This window comes from Dendrobates tinctorius, unplaced genomic scaffold (genome assembly GCF_039654945.1).
Source record: "Dendrobates tinctorius isolate UK_male_01 unplaced genomic scaffold, ASM3965494v1 ptg000115l, whole genome shotgun sequence".
NCBI classification, from domain to species: domain Eukaryota; kingdom Metazoa; phylum Chordata; class Amphibia; order Anura; family Dendrobatidae; genus Dendrobates; species Dendrobates tinctorius.
Genome location: NW_027361783.1, coordinates 22,896,108 through 22,912,994, shown reverse-complemented (window position 1 = coordinate 22,912,994; position 16,887 = coordinate 22,896,108). Strand labels below are relative to the sequence as shown.

General features: G+C 40.8%; 1 protein-coding gene across 8 annotated transcripts in view; it reads left to right on the top strand.

Moving 5' to 3' along the window:
* The window catches only part of LDLRAD4 (low density lipoprotein receptor class A domain containing 4), a 333,357-nt gene extending 324,913 nt beyond the window's left edge, over positions 1 to 8,444 (top strand). For all 8 annotated transcript variants that reach the window (XM_073590035.1, XM_073590041.1, XM_073590037.1 and 5 more), the window contains one exon: positions 2,567 to 8,444. In XM_073590035.1, the coding sequence (XP_073446136.1) occupies positions 2,567 to 3,103 (537 nt within the window). In that variant the 3' untranslated portion in view covers positions 3,104 to 8,444. The remainder of the gene's footprint in view (positions 1 to 2,566) is intronic.
* Positions 8,445 to 16,887: the final 8,443 nt, after the last annotated feature.

Sequence of the window (16,887 nt, the reverse complement as noted above, 5' to 3'; positions counted from 1 at the left end):
ATGCCGTTTTGACGCTGCTTATTTATGCAAAGTAAAAAAAATGCAGCAGCCAGATGTTGTAGCATAGTGGATGGCATTTCTAGAAATCCCATGTCCACTATGAGTGTAAGTGCACCCGCGAAGAGTGACATGCGGTGCAGGTTTAGGAGCTGCAGCATGTCCATTTATGTTGTGGAGGTGTTAGTCTCCGCAACAGAAGTTTCCACAATAGAATGCATTGGATGCGGTAAATCTGCACGTTCGGTGAACACATGCGGATCTACCTGCGTGATTAGAACGCAGTGAAAATACGCTGCATCCAGAGTGCTGCTACTTCCTGATCTTGGGAACAGCAATACAGAAAACTCAGCTGCTCATGTCACACAGGAATAATCAGTGTGTGAGCTACCAGTCTTGTCAGGAAGGTTGTGCCGTCACCATTGCCGCTGATCTTTACATACACCTCTCAACATTGAAATTGCAACAAGAGGGTAAAGTCATGAAATTAGTAAAATCTCAGGATGGATAGTTGTGTTCATATGCAAATGATAAAAAAAGAAACGCCATTTTAGGAACATCTGAAATAATTTAGTATCATGTTTGAGCACACAACATGGCTAATATCAGTGAGGTCATTAATGGTTGTTAGAGGAATGTTCTTTCGTGCTGAATGCACCAGTGATACTCGAGATGAGCGTGATGAGAGTAGTTGGATGACTCTGCAGGCTGTGGTAGCGCGTTTGGGCCCTGCAGTCTGCTCACAGTTGTACGAGCAACATGCGTCCCAGTGATTTTGTGTGCTCCTTGCACACTCCCTTTCCATTGTGAAGGCCTCTTCGTGAGATTATCCACGTGATTTCCAGACTAATCTTTGGCCATCATTGCACTGAAAACAAATGCAGGACTTATCACTGAAGGGAATTGATGTCTATTCCAGCCTCCATTGCTATCTAGCTTTTGCTGCACGATATTCTGTGAGAGCAGTGGCTTGGGGTTGCTGGAACACCTGTAGCTGGACATCTGGGCCATAGTTTGATGTTGTGCAGATGCCTTTGGTTAGTTTGTGTACACACTGAGACTTGATATTTGAAGTCTAATTTCACTTGCAGTACAGAATTGTTCACTACGTGCCATTCTTCAAATCTGACAAGACCACATGGTCCGTTCCATGAAGAGTCCTTCACAAGGAAACATCACACCAGTCCTACACCTGGGATTATACTGTGGGGTGGCTTCATGTTGGTAGTATTTCTGGGATCTACCTCCATGGCCCAAATGTGCCTTGTTGGTCTGCAACTCTTCCAGACTTCTCCCTTTGAGCACTTTGAAAGATGCCATGTGTTACAAAGGAGATGCCAGCAGAAGATCTTAATCGATTATCTGCATGCCCAAGTGCATTCAGCATGGCAGAACATTTCTGTCTGTAATGCTTTTAAATGAATGGTGCTGAATTTATTATTATTTATTTATATAGCACCATTAATTCCATGGTGCTGTACATAAGAAGGGGGGTTAGGCCTCTTTCACACTTCAGTTTTTTACAATCAGTCACAATCCACCAGGTTTTGAAAAAAACGGATCCTCAATTTTCTTTGGAGGATCCGTTTTTTCCCCATTGACTTGCATTAATGGCGGATTGTGACGGATTGCTGTCCGTTGCATCCGTTTTTTTTGAGGATCCGCCAAAAGTTGCTGTCCATCACCATCCTCAAAGATTTCAAAACGGAGCTTGCAACGTTTTTTCCTCTGGCGGATCCTCCAGACACTTTTTTAACCCAAAATTCTTTCTGGGTGCTGGACAAAAGGAAAAAAAAATTCTCTCTGTCTGTCTCTCTGTCTGTCTCTCTGTCTGTCTCTCTGTCTGTCTCTCTGTCTGTCTCTCTGTCTGTCTCTCTGTCTGTCTCTCTGTCTGTCTCTCTGTCTGTCTCTCTGTCTGTCTCTCTGTCTGTCTCTCTCCTTCCCGGCCAGCAGTTCCTTTATATTTCCTCATTTTCAGGATCCGTCTGAAAACGGATCCTGTGCCATCCGTTCACATCAGTTGAGAACGGATCCGCTTGTCTGACTTTTTGGCGGATTTGAACTGATGCAAAAAAAAACTGAAGTGTGAAAGAGGCCTTGCATACAAAGTTATAGATATCGTTAACAGTAAACAAATTTACAATGACAGACTGGTACAGAGGGGAGAGGACCCTGCCCTTGCGGACTTACATTCTACAGGATAGTGGGGAAGAGACAGAAGGTCGGGGGTGCAGCAGCTCTGGTGGTTTTGAGGCGGCGGCTCGGGCGGTGGTGAGGCGTTGGAGATGTTTTGAAAACGGTTTCCATTTTTTCATCATTTGCACATAATTAACATGTCTGTCCATGCTGTGATTACCATAATTCCACAACTTTTTCTTCATATTGCTATTTTAATGTGTGAATAAATGTCTCAAAGATGGGGCCATTGCTTACAGAAGTAAAACTTTGGGCTGTTGCCATTTTTATATTCGCACCAGATTTTCCCCTCCTTAGTTTGTATTCGACTGCAGAGAGATCTGAAATTCTTAATCAATAAATCATTGAATGTTATTTGTAATCTCCTTTCTAGATCATGTATGCAGCAAGGTCAAGAGACAGATTCACTGCTCCTTCCTTTATGCAGCGAGATCGTTTCAGCCGCTTCCAGCCGACATATCCTTACATCCAGCATGAGATTGACCTTCCACCTACGATTTCCCTTTCTGATGGCGAGGAGCCTCCACCTTACCAAGGTCCATGCACTCTCCAGCTGCGGGACCCAGAGCAGCAGATGGAACTGAACAGAGAATCTGTCAGGGCGCCTCCAAACAGGACCATTTTTGATAGTGACTTAATAGATATATCCATGTACAATGGGGGCCCGTGCCCACCTAGCAGCAACTCTGGCATCAGTGCAACCAACTATAGCAGCAGCGGAAGAATGGAAGGACCACCCCCAACCTACAGTGAAGTTATGGGACATTACCCAGGCTCAACATATTTCCAACACCAGCAAAATAACTCCTCTGCCCAGTCTCAGACAGGTCGTAGACTTCAACAGTCTGATCAAGAGAGCACAATAGTCCCAGTCAGCGGAAAAGACAGGCAGGCAGGGAACCTTGTCTGAAGGACGTAGCCAGGCGCTGTCCGGGGGACGTCCAGAGCTCCAGTGCAAGGGGCTGTTCAAGTGGTTCACTCAAGTTAAGCCAAATGCACATATTTAATGTATGCATATTCTGATAGTCAGAGGATGGCATGCAATCTTATACTATTACACATGTTCTTTCTGTTTTCCCCATAACATTATCTTCAGGAAACCTTTTTTTTTATCATATTTCAGTTTATTTAAACCTTGCAGAAAGGTGGCACAGAACTCAAGCTTCACCGAGCCTTTTGTATACTGACATAGAACCAAGTAAGTGTTTATCAAGAAATGCTCTGGTTATTCGGCAGATGGCCAGTGCTTATAATGTGTAGGGGCAGCGCTAATTCTTGTATGTAAATCAATAACCCCTTTGTGCGTGCCAATGTGTACAGTGAACTGACAGAGTGAATGAGACGGATGCTGAGTTTTGTTTTTAAGAGAAAAAGTTGCACTAATTGTTCAGATTATTTTATGAGGGAAACGCATTGACATTTTTTGTCATACAGTATTTTTTTACTTGTGAGGACTCCCAGCAGCAGAGACCAGCCAGGGTTTCATACTCAATAGTTTGCTAGATGCACGGTTCTTCTCTAGTAAACTCGGAATGAGCAACTTTCTAATCCGTTCACTGACCGTTTTTACTGTCCGTAGTGTCAGTGTGCAGATTTTTGGGTTATGACATTCCTACACATTTCTGTGTTTTACCACAATTATGCTACTCATGACCACTGCTGGTGACGAGGATCAATATACGATGTCTTGTTCCGACTCTAAAAGGGATTTTATGACTAGGTGTATATGCATCATTTTTACAACCAGTAGACTAATGCAGGAGAGCCTGGGAAGGTCCTGAACGATATACATATGGCAGATATAGCTAGATGCTGTGCCAAAGCCACCCAGATAATCAGCCAGGTTGTTGGATTTTAACATCTGTTTTTAAATGAATTTTTAACTTTGTGAGAATCTTAAGTCTCTTCTGCCAGGTAACATTCAGCAGCTATTCATTTGTACACTGTGGAGGCCACAAACTAGGCAAAAAAAATGTGGCTGTGTACCCTGTAAAAGTGTGTGGTACAATAGAGACCCTGCCAAGACAGACTTAATGTGTCCATATTAGAATAACTATATTCAAACCTGATAATTTTGGCAATACCGGCCAACTATCTGTGTATAAGGATGTCCTGTTTTTACTCCCGATGTCAGATGCTTGTGGAAAAAAGGATTTGGCATGTTGGCGCTCAACAGGTCTGATCCTTTATCACAAGAGATGATCTGCCACCAGAGCTGTATGGAGCGATTTTTATTCCACTTTATCCTGTTGAAAACACATCCACTTGGCCAAGTGTGTACTTGTGGTTAAAAGTAATGACTGTCCTAACAGCTGTCTAGAGTATAGCCCTCTTCACAAAAAACTAGATTAGCCTCTTGGTGTATGGAAATGGATCATATCTACACCATGTACAGAACAAAACTCTTTTAAAGAGTGATAATATCCACGACATTGTGAAAGAATATTACCAGGAAAGTGAGTGGAAATTCTAAAGCATTTTCCTTCCTAACATTTGTATGTTCACAACAGTTTTGTGTTGGGTGGAGATCCATTCTGCAGAACTGGTAGAAATGTAGTGGGAAAGCTGATTAATCTGTGTAGGAAAACCGCGAATCTGCAGAGTCTGAAGTCGCTATAATGACATATTTCCTACTGTATGGAACAAAACTCAAAAAATTAGAAAACCATAAGGCCTAAGGGGTGGATCACGACACAATTATCCTTCGTCCTTCATAGGAAGGCCTTTGTATAGAAAATTGGATGGTGGCCATTCTGTATTTAGTTGATGCCCATGTTCAGTGTTGATTTTACTACTTTATCTATGGACACGGCTTGTTAATATGTAGCTAGAGATTGGTATGAGTCATGTGTCTAGCATAAAGGACATTACATGGCACGGAAACTAACAGCTGGGTGCCGTGCTGACAGGTTTGTTGCTGAGCTCTAGGAGCATGACGCCCATTCAGATGTATGGAAGTGATCTTCGGTCTGCAGGTGAATATCAGTTGTATGTGTTCTTGTACGATGGGACATGTCACATTAATGAATAGATCAAGCACACTTTTAGGTCTACAATGCTCCCAATTCTAAATGACCACTGATCCAAAACCTTATTGATTTGGGGGATTTAATGACAAGAAATTACTTGATGTGTCAGAAGCGCTGTTACTTAAATTACTCTCTTCAACATGGCTTCTAGAGAAGAATAAGAAAAAATGGACCAGCTGACCCCTGCTCCTGGTGTCCTGAGGCACGGAACTGCGAGGGACCACTTGTGAGTGAAGAAAGGAAGGAAAGGTTCCAGCTTAAGGAATTACAAAATCTATTGAATTTAAATTATTCCTTCATGAGGGTAGACACAGCATAGCTTTGCCTGCCCTCATGATGGAATCCAAAGGGAATTTGTCACCTCATTTTTGGCCTATAAGCTGCGGCCACCGCCATCAGGGGCTTATCTACAGCATTCTGTAATGCTGTAGATAAGCCCCCGATGTAATCTGAAAGACAAGAAAAACAAGTAAATTATACTCACCGGGGGTCAGGTGCAGTGGGTGTCGAGGTCTGGTCCGGTGCCTCCCATCTTCTAGAGATGACGTGCTCCTCCTTACTTCTGCCACGGCTCCTCCGCAGGTGTACTTTCTCTGCCCTGTTGAAGGCAGAGTTAAGTACTGCAGTACTCAACAGGGCAGAGAAAGTACGCCTGCGCAGGAGCCGCGGCAGAAGTAAGGAAGAGGACGTCATTGTATGAAGATGGGAGGCGCAGGACCGCACCGCCACATCCATCGGACCGGATCCCCGGGTGAGTAATAATCTAACTTGTTTTTCTTCTCTTTCAGGTTACATCGGGGGCTTATCTACAGCATTACAGAATACTGTAGATAAGCCCCTGATGGCTGTGGCCGCATCTTCTAGGCCAAAAATGGGGTGACAGATTCCCTTTAAGTAAATTTTGCAACTCCTGAAGCTAAAACTTTTCCTTCCTTTCCTTGTGCACATGTTGGAGAGCCCTATAACATTGCCTACTGCTTTTATATAGAATAGCTGGTTGGGAAAGATTCCTGTATACCACATGGACGTGAGGGCATTAGTGATACATGAATAATGCTCATATTGAATGGAATTGTCCCTGCGTTACTACTTAAGGGTTATGAAATCCTGTTATCTGTATCATATAGGTTTCCTCACATGAGAACAATGGCTAATAGATGTACATGGGCAATCCTGACACCTAAGGCTTTGTGTACTAGTATAGCTATAGTAGACTTTCAGAAACTGCAACCAAATGTATATTATTCCCAACGATGCTCCCAGTAATCCTGATAATCTCCACAGCACTGCAACATGACCATCAAGCACATAATGCCTGTGCGATACATACAAAGTAACTATAGAGGTGTCTGATGCGGCCCCTTCTCTTCAGGTCTTAAGGTTATAAAATATTCAGATATAACTTGACTAGCTACAGATGGGAGACACCAAATGCCTGTACTGGAGATGGAGATTTGTTGAATTTTCCATTATATGTGAGGACATATACATCCTAAATGCATACCGTTAAAATAAATCACGGACGCTGCGGCTGCCTGAAGGTAGGTTACCATAAGCAGCAGTCTGCATTCTGATGTATTAAATTCTCCTACCCACACTTTAAACTATTTTCTGTCCATCTCAATAGGCAATTCTTCACTCTTGTAGACTAAACGCTGCTCTTAGTACATTTTAATAATGAAGTCTGGTTTACCAGCACATCCAGGCTAAAATCAGAAAATCAAGACAGCATGGTGAAACGAGATGTAATTACTCTGCCTATGACTCTTAAAATCAAAGTTACTTATACAGTGTTATGACAGATGTGCAGTAAGATCTATTGTACGTTTCTATTTCATTAAATACATTATCCCAAGAAAAAGATCCCCCCTTATTAAAAAAAAAAAAAAAAAAGCTGATCTCCTTGCCATCTACCACTGGAGGGGTGGATATTCCTGTGCTGACACACTACCTTTTTAAAATGAGGCGGTGTAACAAAAACCCTATATATATATATATATATATATATATATATATATATATATATATATATATATATATATATATATATATATATATATATATTCCAGTAGATCTGAAATATACGCAGGACTGTGGTCCGGGGGCCACATTGGTAGCCCGCCAACCAGAGCACTGCAGACTTCCTGCTCGTGACCTCGCCACTGCCTCTTGTGGTTAGTAGGCAGTCACGACATTCAGGCGCATTGATGCTGCGGCAGGCTACTAATTATAGAATATAGAATCCAGCATATTTTAAGTTGTTTTTTTTTTTTTCATTCATTTCTATTCTAATAACCATTTCACTGTGACAAGCCGATCAGCCCTGCATAAAACAATGAATGGAGGGACTGCAATATATACAAACCGCTATGCTACAACAGTTCACCACGTGTCATTGCTGTGTTTGCTAAGCAGGAAAAAAAAAAACCCTGATTGCTGAATTCGATATATAGCAATGTAAAAAAAATGAAACAAAGTGTAAATGTGTGGTCATCATGTTGGCTCCAATGTTTGCTCCATGTTACTGCTGCTGTATTACCTGCCATTGTTAGCGTTCATATGAGTGTGTGACCTAAACACCAGATTGCAGCCAGCGTCGTGTATCGCTCGCCGCTTTCTGGTCACCTCCGCTTTTGCTGTGCCTCAATTGTAACGGTGCTTATTTCCACTTCATCTTTTCGTAAGTCTTATATTTTTTTTTTTTTTTACTTTTCAACTGTATATAACTTGAATATTATGCACATATCCTACCCAATGGGTAGAACAGAAAACAAATATTCATTGTTAATACTGTAATATAATGTATAGTTGATATGGAATTTAACAAAAATGGCATAGAATTTGTGAATGCCTAACATGTCTAGTCCTTTTTTGTAAGAAGATTTGCAAATGAATGCAGAATACAGATGACAGAAATCTATGTATTTTATTTTCCTATGAAATATCAATATATCACATATGGAGAAAAAAAGAACAAATCTACGTTTTTAAGTAACCTGTTTCTATTGTTGGTGTGAATGTTTTTTGTCTGAGTGTCCCCTTCCACTTTTAAGGTCGTTGCTTGTTACGCTCTTGTTGTGTTGGACCAGTATTATTCTTGCACCATGTTCAAGAAATACTTTTTAATTTATCTTTTGCCGGCCTAGTATTCATGAGAAAACCAGATGACCTGATATATGTCGCATATGAATAAAGCACTGTATCACTGCAGTATTTTCCATGCTTTCTGTAGCTTTATTGCATTGTATTTTCTCTTCATGCCACTTCTGTGCTGATGGGTGTTTGAGCGCATGGAGCGCGGAATATCAGCTCAGCTCCTGATGCTACATAACTTTCTCTGTGGTTCTCTCGACTAGACTAGTCTGAATTTTTATCTAAGTAATTAAATATTTCTGGGTCAAAAGCCATTAACACTTAAAAACTACCACTTATTTTTTGGTTATGGTTTTTGGAATGAGAACAGGTTCTCATCCTGCAGAGTCCTCGTTTTCCCAGTTAGAGGGTTTTGCCTCCAGTGCCAAGGATTAAAGTGATAAAAATGATCATTTCAGCTAATGGTGGGTTCTGATGGACAATAATGTACAGATTATCAATATAATCGTATACCCCAGTATTTAGAGACTCTCAGCTTAAGCCCTTTATGGACACCATCCTGTATTCTTTCTACAAAATACATCTAAATCTGAAACATCATTTCCAATAACTAGAATCAGTCTAAAATATGAGCTTCTACTTCAGAGTCCACGTACAGCTGTATTGGAGGTCTGCTTTTTTTAATTTAAGTTTCCTCATCATAAGGGTCACAAAAATGTCTAATTGACTTCTGAACCTTAGTCCTTTGTTTTTGTAGAGGTGGATTCAGGCGCTCTAATATTGTGATACAGTAAGCGAGTGACCACTAAACTCAACTGCTATGTCAGGCACACTGCCCAATGCTTAGGAATCAGATGAAATAAAAGGGAATTTGGCCAATATCTACTGTTGGAACTGGATTATGTGGATTGTGTAATAAACCAGGAGTGCCAGAATCTGCCTTCAAAGAAATACAGATTTCACAAAGTCCAGACCATTAGTAATTACCCAAAACAGACAATCCATCGCTATAATCAGTCACTTTAGGGCTACAGATTTGACAATCTTATTATTCTTGGGGATTGAAGCCACAGATACTACTCTAATGGTGTCTTGAGTGCAATATGGAGAACATTACCTAGCAATTAATCAGTTTATAAAACTTTTAGATAAACAGGTGCATTTGTGAAATTGTCTCAAAGTTTCTATAAAGCCTCATGCACACGGTTGTCTTCTGGATCCTTCTCACATGGATCACAAATATGGCACTCAGTCTGTAGGCCCTTACTGTACCTAATTGTGCCTCCTAATTCACTGTCTTCACAGAATCATAAGGAAAATATTTCTATGCCAGACCTTATTTAGGCTTCTGTTGGAGTAGTAGGGCATACGCATCATAAACCTATTGTCGAGACCCTATGGGCATATCTCAGACAGACTACTGACATTAATAATCTGTATGCTTCAACTACCAAAGAGGTTTCTTAGATCTTGCCGCCACTGAGTAGTGCATTAATTTCCCATAACTGATAATGGACAGGAATTTAGTCCCACAATTTTCCAACATTCCTCTTTTGAGTTACTAACGGAACATAATAGTAATAGGGTCAGTTTTTTTTGCACATCCTATGTTTAGCTTTATCCATAGATCAAACGGTGTATGGGTCAGCATAACATTACAACATCTATGCTCTATTGCTTTCAGACCTACATCTAGGAATCACTGCTGAGTGCTGACCACGCCATTTACTGTATCCTGAAAACAATTGTACATTAGCCATAAGATTAGATCTAGGCCGTATGGCATTTAAGGAAATAATGATCTTAAAGGGAATCTGTCACTGTTTCTTTGGTCTATCAGCTGCCAGCATAGACATCAGGGGCTTATCTACAGCATTCTGTAATGCTGTAGATAAGCCCCCGATGTAACCTGAAAGATAAGAAAAACACGTTAGATTATACTCACCGGGGGGGCGGTCCGGTCCGGCGCCTCCCCATCTTCATGCGATGCCTTCCTCGTCTTCGCTTCCTGTAGTGACTCTGGCGCAGGTGCATTGCTCTGCCCTGTTGAGGGCAGAGCATAATACTGCAGTGCGCAGGTGCCAGACCTCTCCCGATGCCTGCGCACTGCAGGACTCTGCTCTCAACAGGGCAGAGCAGTGCGCCGGAGCCACTATGGGAAGGGAAGAAGAGGACGTCATCGCATGAAGATGGGAGGGACCGGACTGCAACACCCATCGGACTGGACCGCCCCCTCCAATGAGTGTAATCTAACGTGTTTTTCTTATTTTTCAGGTTTCATCGGGGGCTTATCTACAGCATTACAGAATGCTGTAGATAAGCCACTGATGACAATGCCGGCAGCTGATAGACAGATTCCCTTTAAGTGGTCCATGTAGACAACTGTATAGGCGAGGTCCAAGCAGGGCTGTGGAGTCGGTAAGCCAAACCTGCGACTCCGACTCCTCAGTTTCCCTTACTCCGACTCCACGACTCCGACTCCCACACATATTGCTTATATTTAAGTGAAAAATTTATTGTAGTACAATGTGAACCTCAGACATTTTAATCATTTTTATGATCCAATAATCAAGATATTTAGACAGAACAGAATATATATTGGTGTACTACCCGGTTTTCATTCTTTTTGGTACAGATACGATATGGATAGACAGATATGGATAAATGGATAGAGCAGATTTCTAATCTGCTTTTGCTATTGAAAACATTATCTATGAGCTCAAAAATCTTTCAGGTGATGCAGTTTTTTAAAAAGATGATCAGCTTTTGCAGCTGAAAAACGTATCCTCAAAAAACACAGGAAAAACGCTGTGTGTGAATGTAGCCTTAGATCAGGAATAGAACAGCCATTTATAGGACATTTCATAACTTTCCCAAACTCCTATGAAAAAATATTCAGCACATCCTGCATTGAATTACTGTACCCAATTTATTATATATTTTAGGAGTCGGAGTCGGTCCATTTTATACCGACTCCAACTCCGACTCCACCAAAATGAGCACCGACTCCACAGCCCTGGGTCCAAGACTTAATTTTAAGGAAGTTATGTTGCAGTAGCAGGTAGCCCGCCATTGTCCATCTGCATATTTATTGGAAAGCGTGTACAAGCCCAGTGTAATTAGAGTGAATGCGAGAGTAGACGAGTTGCACCATATTCAATAGTACCTTTCCGTAGCACTTACTAGAAGCACTTGACATTATATATGTGGCACTTGAGATTCTATCTCCAGTTAGCAATTTCCATACATTAATATTAATCTCTAGTCCTTTATCGCTGATTTAGGATTAAAAAAAAATTCCTCCCTTTAGACATCATCATGCTACCGATATTACCTAGTGATTGAAATCTTTGCCAGGTAATCTGGTTGTAATCATCGTCCGATTGGTTTAATTACTACAGATACATCTGATAGAACAGATATCAGCTGTAGGTTTCATTTGCCAAATGTTAATCCCATGCCTTGTATAAAAGCTGATAAATTCCTTGAAGTGGCTATAAAATAAGGAAGCAAACAAGGTAATGACTTCCATTAGTGATGTGGAAGCTCCTACGGGTTTAGACCTGTAATAAAACTTCATCTTCCTTGTACAATGTTTTTCCTCAGGGATCGGCTTTTGGTATCATTAATTGCCTTCATTACAGTTATGTCTATTTGATATTAATTAACACAATCTCTTCCTCCTGTTAATGAAGCTCTGTCTTTGCAGACAAAATGGCTTCTAGCTTATCTTTGAGTCAGTATAGTGTGTTTTAGGATGTGACTCAAAGGGGCTATGTTCAAACCAAGTACAGGCTCCATGGCATGGCCAGGTTTTTCCCCATATAACCTTCGGTCTCCACCTTTCAGCCCTGTTACAGTATTCTGGAATGCTGTATCTAAGTTTCTAAGCCGCCCTGCAAAAAAAATAAATAAATAAATCTTATACTTCCCTACGGGGACGGTCCAGTCCTATGGGTGTTGCTGGTCTAGGTTAGGTGCAGCCTCTTTTCTCGCTATCGCTGTCCTCCTCTGCATCTTGCGCTGCTGGGATTCGTGGCTTCTGACCCGGGACTGGATGGTAAGTTTGAGTTATACAGTGGGAGCCACCTTGCTCTCCGTACACTTGCATGGAGCGAGGCTATGCACACTGGCTAGGGGTATGTATAACTCGATGTGTGGATGATGATGGAGGAGTCATCCATGAAGCAGAGTAGGCCTGTGATCGCAAGAGAAAAGGCACCAGACTTAGACCAGCGACTCCCATTGGATCAGACTGCCACGTAGGTGAGTATTTTATAAAAGATCTGTTTATTTTATAGAGAGGCCTGGAGACTTGTATATAGCATTCCAGAACACTGTAAAAGTTTGGGCACCACTGGTTATTGTGAACAGTATAGCCCTTTGAGAGATCATTTCATCTTCAACTTGCTTAAATTAAAGATGACGCCGTTCCTTTGTACACCTCATCAGAGAATGTTCATTCATCACTAATCCTTATCCATTTATAGAAGCCATCCTCTTCACACCAATTTGATGAAATTTAATTGAATGATTGATCCACCCCCATGCTTAATGATTGGGGAGATGTTCTTTCCTGAAATTCTGTGCCCCCTTTTTCTCCACACAACTTTTTGCCAACTTTTTGCCTCCAATTATCAAAGGTTTATTTTAACCTCACCTGTCCACAGGACTTGTTTCCAAAACACATGCTTGTTTAGATGGTCTTTTGCATGCTTCTAATGCTGAATTATGGTGAGGATGCAGGATAGGTTTTCTTCTGATGACTTTTCCATGAAGGCCATAGTTATGCAGGTGTCTCTGTACAGTAGAATGATGTACCACAACTCCAGAGTCTGCTAAATCTTTCTGATGGTCTTTTGCAGTCAAGCGGGAGAGTTCTTATTTGCCTCTCTAGCAATCCTACGAGCAGCTTTTGCTGAAATTTTGCTTTGTCTTCCAGACTTTATCTCGACTTCCTCTGTTCCTGTTAACTGCCGTTTCTTCATTTCAAACTGAGGAAAGGGCAACTTGAAAATGCTTTGCTATCTTCCTACAGTCTTCTGCTTTGTCGGTCTCCGCCATTTTTAGAGTGCTAGGCAGCTGTTTAGAAGAACCCATGGCTGCTGTTTTTTGGCGCAAGGTTAGCGGAGGCTGAGATTGTATAAAGCTGGGAAATTTGCTTCATCTGGCCTTCCCTAACGATGGTAAGCAAGCAATAACCCTTACAGGCTAAGGGCTGAAACCTTGTCAATCATCTGAGCACATTACTCTCCAAGGGTGTCCAAAATTTTGTGTTGACCCATTTTCCTTTTTGTAACTTTTAAAATGTAAAACATTTTTATATATTTTTGCCTAAAATGCAAGGAAATGTCATCTTTAACTTTAGGCCTTTTTGAAATCCATTCATCTACTTGCTTCACTGTTCACAATTTACGTGCCTCACTGTATGGGGAAAAACCTGGTGACAGAGGGAAAATAAGCAGGTGGGAATGGATCCCATCTCCTCCCTTCTTTGGCACTATGAAGGCTGGGCTGCGCAGACTGTCCCTTTCTTATATGCATTCTTGACATTTATGGTTTAAGTGGACAAAAAAACCCAAATTAAAAAATTAATATTGCATTTTACTGAATTGTTTAATATAGGACCCACTTTTTAACCTTGGTTTTCCGTGTTTCCTGAAGTGACTAGAGGGGGAAAAAAATGACATCTTTATCTTCCACGCCCCAATCTGCTACAGGCAGAATAAACTTTAAACTGTTACTGGAAGCGTTGGAGCTGTAAGAATAAAACCTAATTTTCTCCTTGTAGCCATGCTTCTTTCTAGTAGCACAGCAAAACGTGGGAAAAATGCTATTTACTGCCAGATTACCACTACATCAGGTAGGTAAAAACCTCCAAAAACATCATTTAAGTCAAATCTATTTACAGCTCTACATGTACATGACACTATTCCCCATAATTGTATGTAACCGCTCCTGAAAAGGGAATGATGCCACTGAAAACCCCTTACTGGATAGTACGTCCAATGGCAGTATCCCCGCTTTGATGTGGGCTCCGTCGGTGAGCCCGCATCACAGCCGGGACATGTCAGCTGTTTTGAACAGCTGACGTGCCCGCAATTAACTATTTAAAAGTCGCTGTCAAACTCTGACAGCAGCATTTAACTCACGCTTCCAGCCATTGGACTGGAAATACGCTCACCGCCGACCCCTGTCACTTGATCGGGGGGTCATCGGTTCGTCGGCATAACAACCAGAGGTCTCCTTGAGGCCTCTATGGTTGATGCCGGATTGCTATGAGCGCCCCCCTGTGGTCGGCGCTCATAGCAATGCAGTAATTCTGCTAAATAGAGGCGATCGGAGTATTGCCTCTATGTAGCAGAGCCGATCAAGTTGTGGCAGCTTCTAGCCTCCCAGGGAGGCTATTGAAGCATGCCAAAACTTACGAAAAATTGTTATACATTTTTTTTTTTTTTTTTTACTTTTTTTTATTTTTAAAAATTTAAATCACCCCCCCTTTTGCCCCATTCAAAATAAAACCATAAAAAAATCACATAGATCGGGCGATACCAAATATGTATCAGTAAAACAAGGATTTAACCTGATCGCTAAACAACGTAGCGAGAAAAATCGTAGCGCCAGAATTTTTTTTTTTTTTTTGGTCGCTGCGGCATTGCATTAAAATGCAGTAGCGGGCAATCAAAAGAACTTATTTGCACAAAAGGGGTATCATTAAAAATGTCAGCTCGGCACACAAAAAATAAGCCCTCACCCAACCCGAGAGCATGAAAAATGGAGACGCTACGGGTATCGGAAAATGGCGCAATTTTTTTTTTTTTTAGCAAACTAAGTAATTTTTTTTCAACACTTAGATAAAAAAAAGAACCTAGATATGTTTGTCTATGAACTCACGATGACCTGGAGATTCATAATGGCAGGTCAGTTTTAGCATTTAGTGACCAAAACAAAAAAACAAGTGTGGGATTGCACTTTTTTTTTTTTTTTTGGCAATTTCACTGCACTTGGAATTTTTTTCCCGTTTTCGAGTACATGACATGCTAATGTCGTTCAAAAGTACAACTCGTCCCGCAAAAAATAAGCCCTCACATGGCCATATTGACGTTATGGCTGTGGAAAGAGGGGGAGCAAAGAACGCAAAACCGAAAAAAGCTCTGGTCACGAAGGGGTTAAAAAGATTGGCTTGAATAGTGTAAATAACATTCTAACCAGTATCCTACTGGATCAAGACTAACCTTTCATGCAGGTTGATTTATCTGATGGCCAGTGACACAGATATCTTTAATATTTACCAGATGAATTATACTCCATGAATTAGTGAAGTGTTGAAAAGTTGATTTCCTTTGTTCCCTCTTCTGGGATGTGGTTTTGGTAAGAAAACCGATCCATTGAATCTGAAACCAGTCTTGCCTACAGCTTTTATGATCACAAGATACAGAATCTTTATTACCTGGGTTCTGTTAATTAACATTAGTGTGTTTCCATCAAACGTCCTGGTATTTTTGTGACAAATATCAGAATCTTTACAGACTGCCATCAGAGTCAATAGGATTTACAAAATAGCTGGCATAGAAATCATGGCTCTGTTAATAATGGATCTGTTTACAGTCGCAACCTGGTTTCCAACACTTAACATGGAGACCACCTTTCATCTGTCATTGGTGATACCTTGCATGGTTGGTGGCACAAACTGTTGGTATCAAATTTTCCCTGTCTACTGCCATGACGGACTTAGTTATTAAATGTAGTAATTTGTTTCCGTATATTCAATTATCGCTTAATAGAAAAATGTAATTTTTATTTTTCAATGAAATCTGGTCCAAGTGCCATTTTGAAATAAAGGTTTTATGATCGTTCCTCATTCCATTGTGGTCATACTACAGTGATAAAACAATAAAATATTAAAATTGTCTCCAGTGTGTTTTTACATTTTAAAGCAAATCATTTGATAAAATCTGGGGTCACAATGACATCTGTATTTCTTATGCCAACCGTCCCAATATTCATAAGACAATCCTGCAAACTGGATCGTGAAAGGTGTGGGTCTTTAGCAAGCACTGTCCCAAAGTATTGGTCTTTGTCTTCTTACAGTGGATCTTAAATTTTATAATTTTTGCAATTTGAAATATTGGTAAGAAGTTTCTTTTTAAAGGTGGACAAAATTAAGTGAAAATAGAGCTTAAAAGTATAAAGTTTAAAGGTTACTAAAAATACACTGCGCAACAAATTTCAGGGAAATTCTTGTCCCCTGAGAAAATTGTGTTGTATCTTATAGATTTTGATATGCTGAACATGAATGTGCTCCAAAAGTCTGTATCACGTAAGGTTTTTAAGAAACTGTTTATAGTCTACATTATGACATCGGAGATACTACATACATGTGCCTCGATGTCAGTAGCAAAAGCAATTCAAAAGAGTTTTGCAGACTACTTTCATTTATAATCCGTGTCAGATGCTTCTTGAATAAGATTCCAGCAATAGTCAGCCAACATTGACTCCTCTTTCCAGCGTATTACGGTGGAGTGAAGAGGCAGAGGAAAATGGGGACAGGCGCAGAGATCCTCACTGTGCA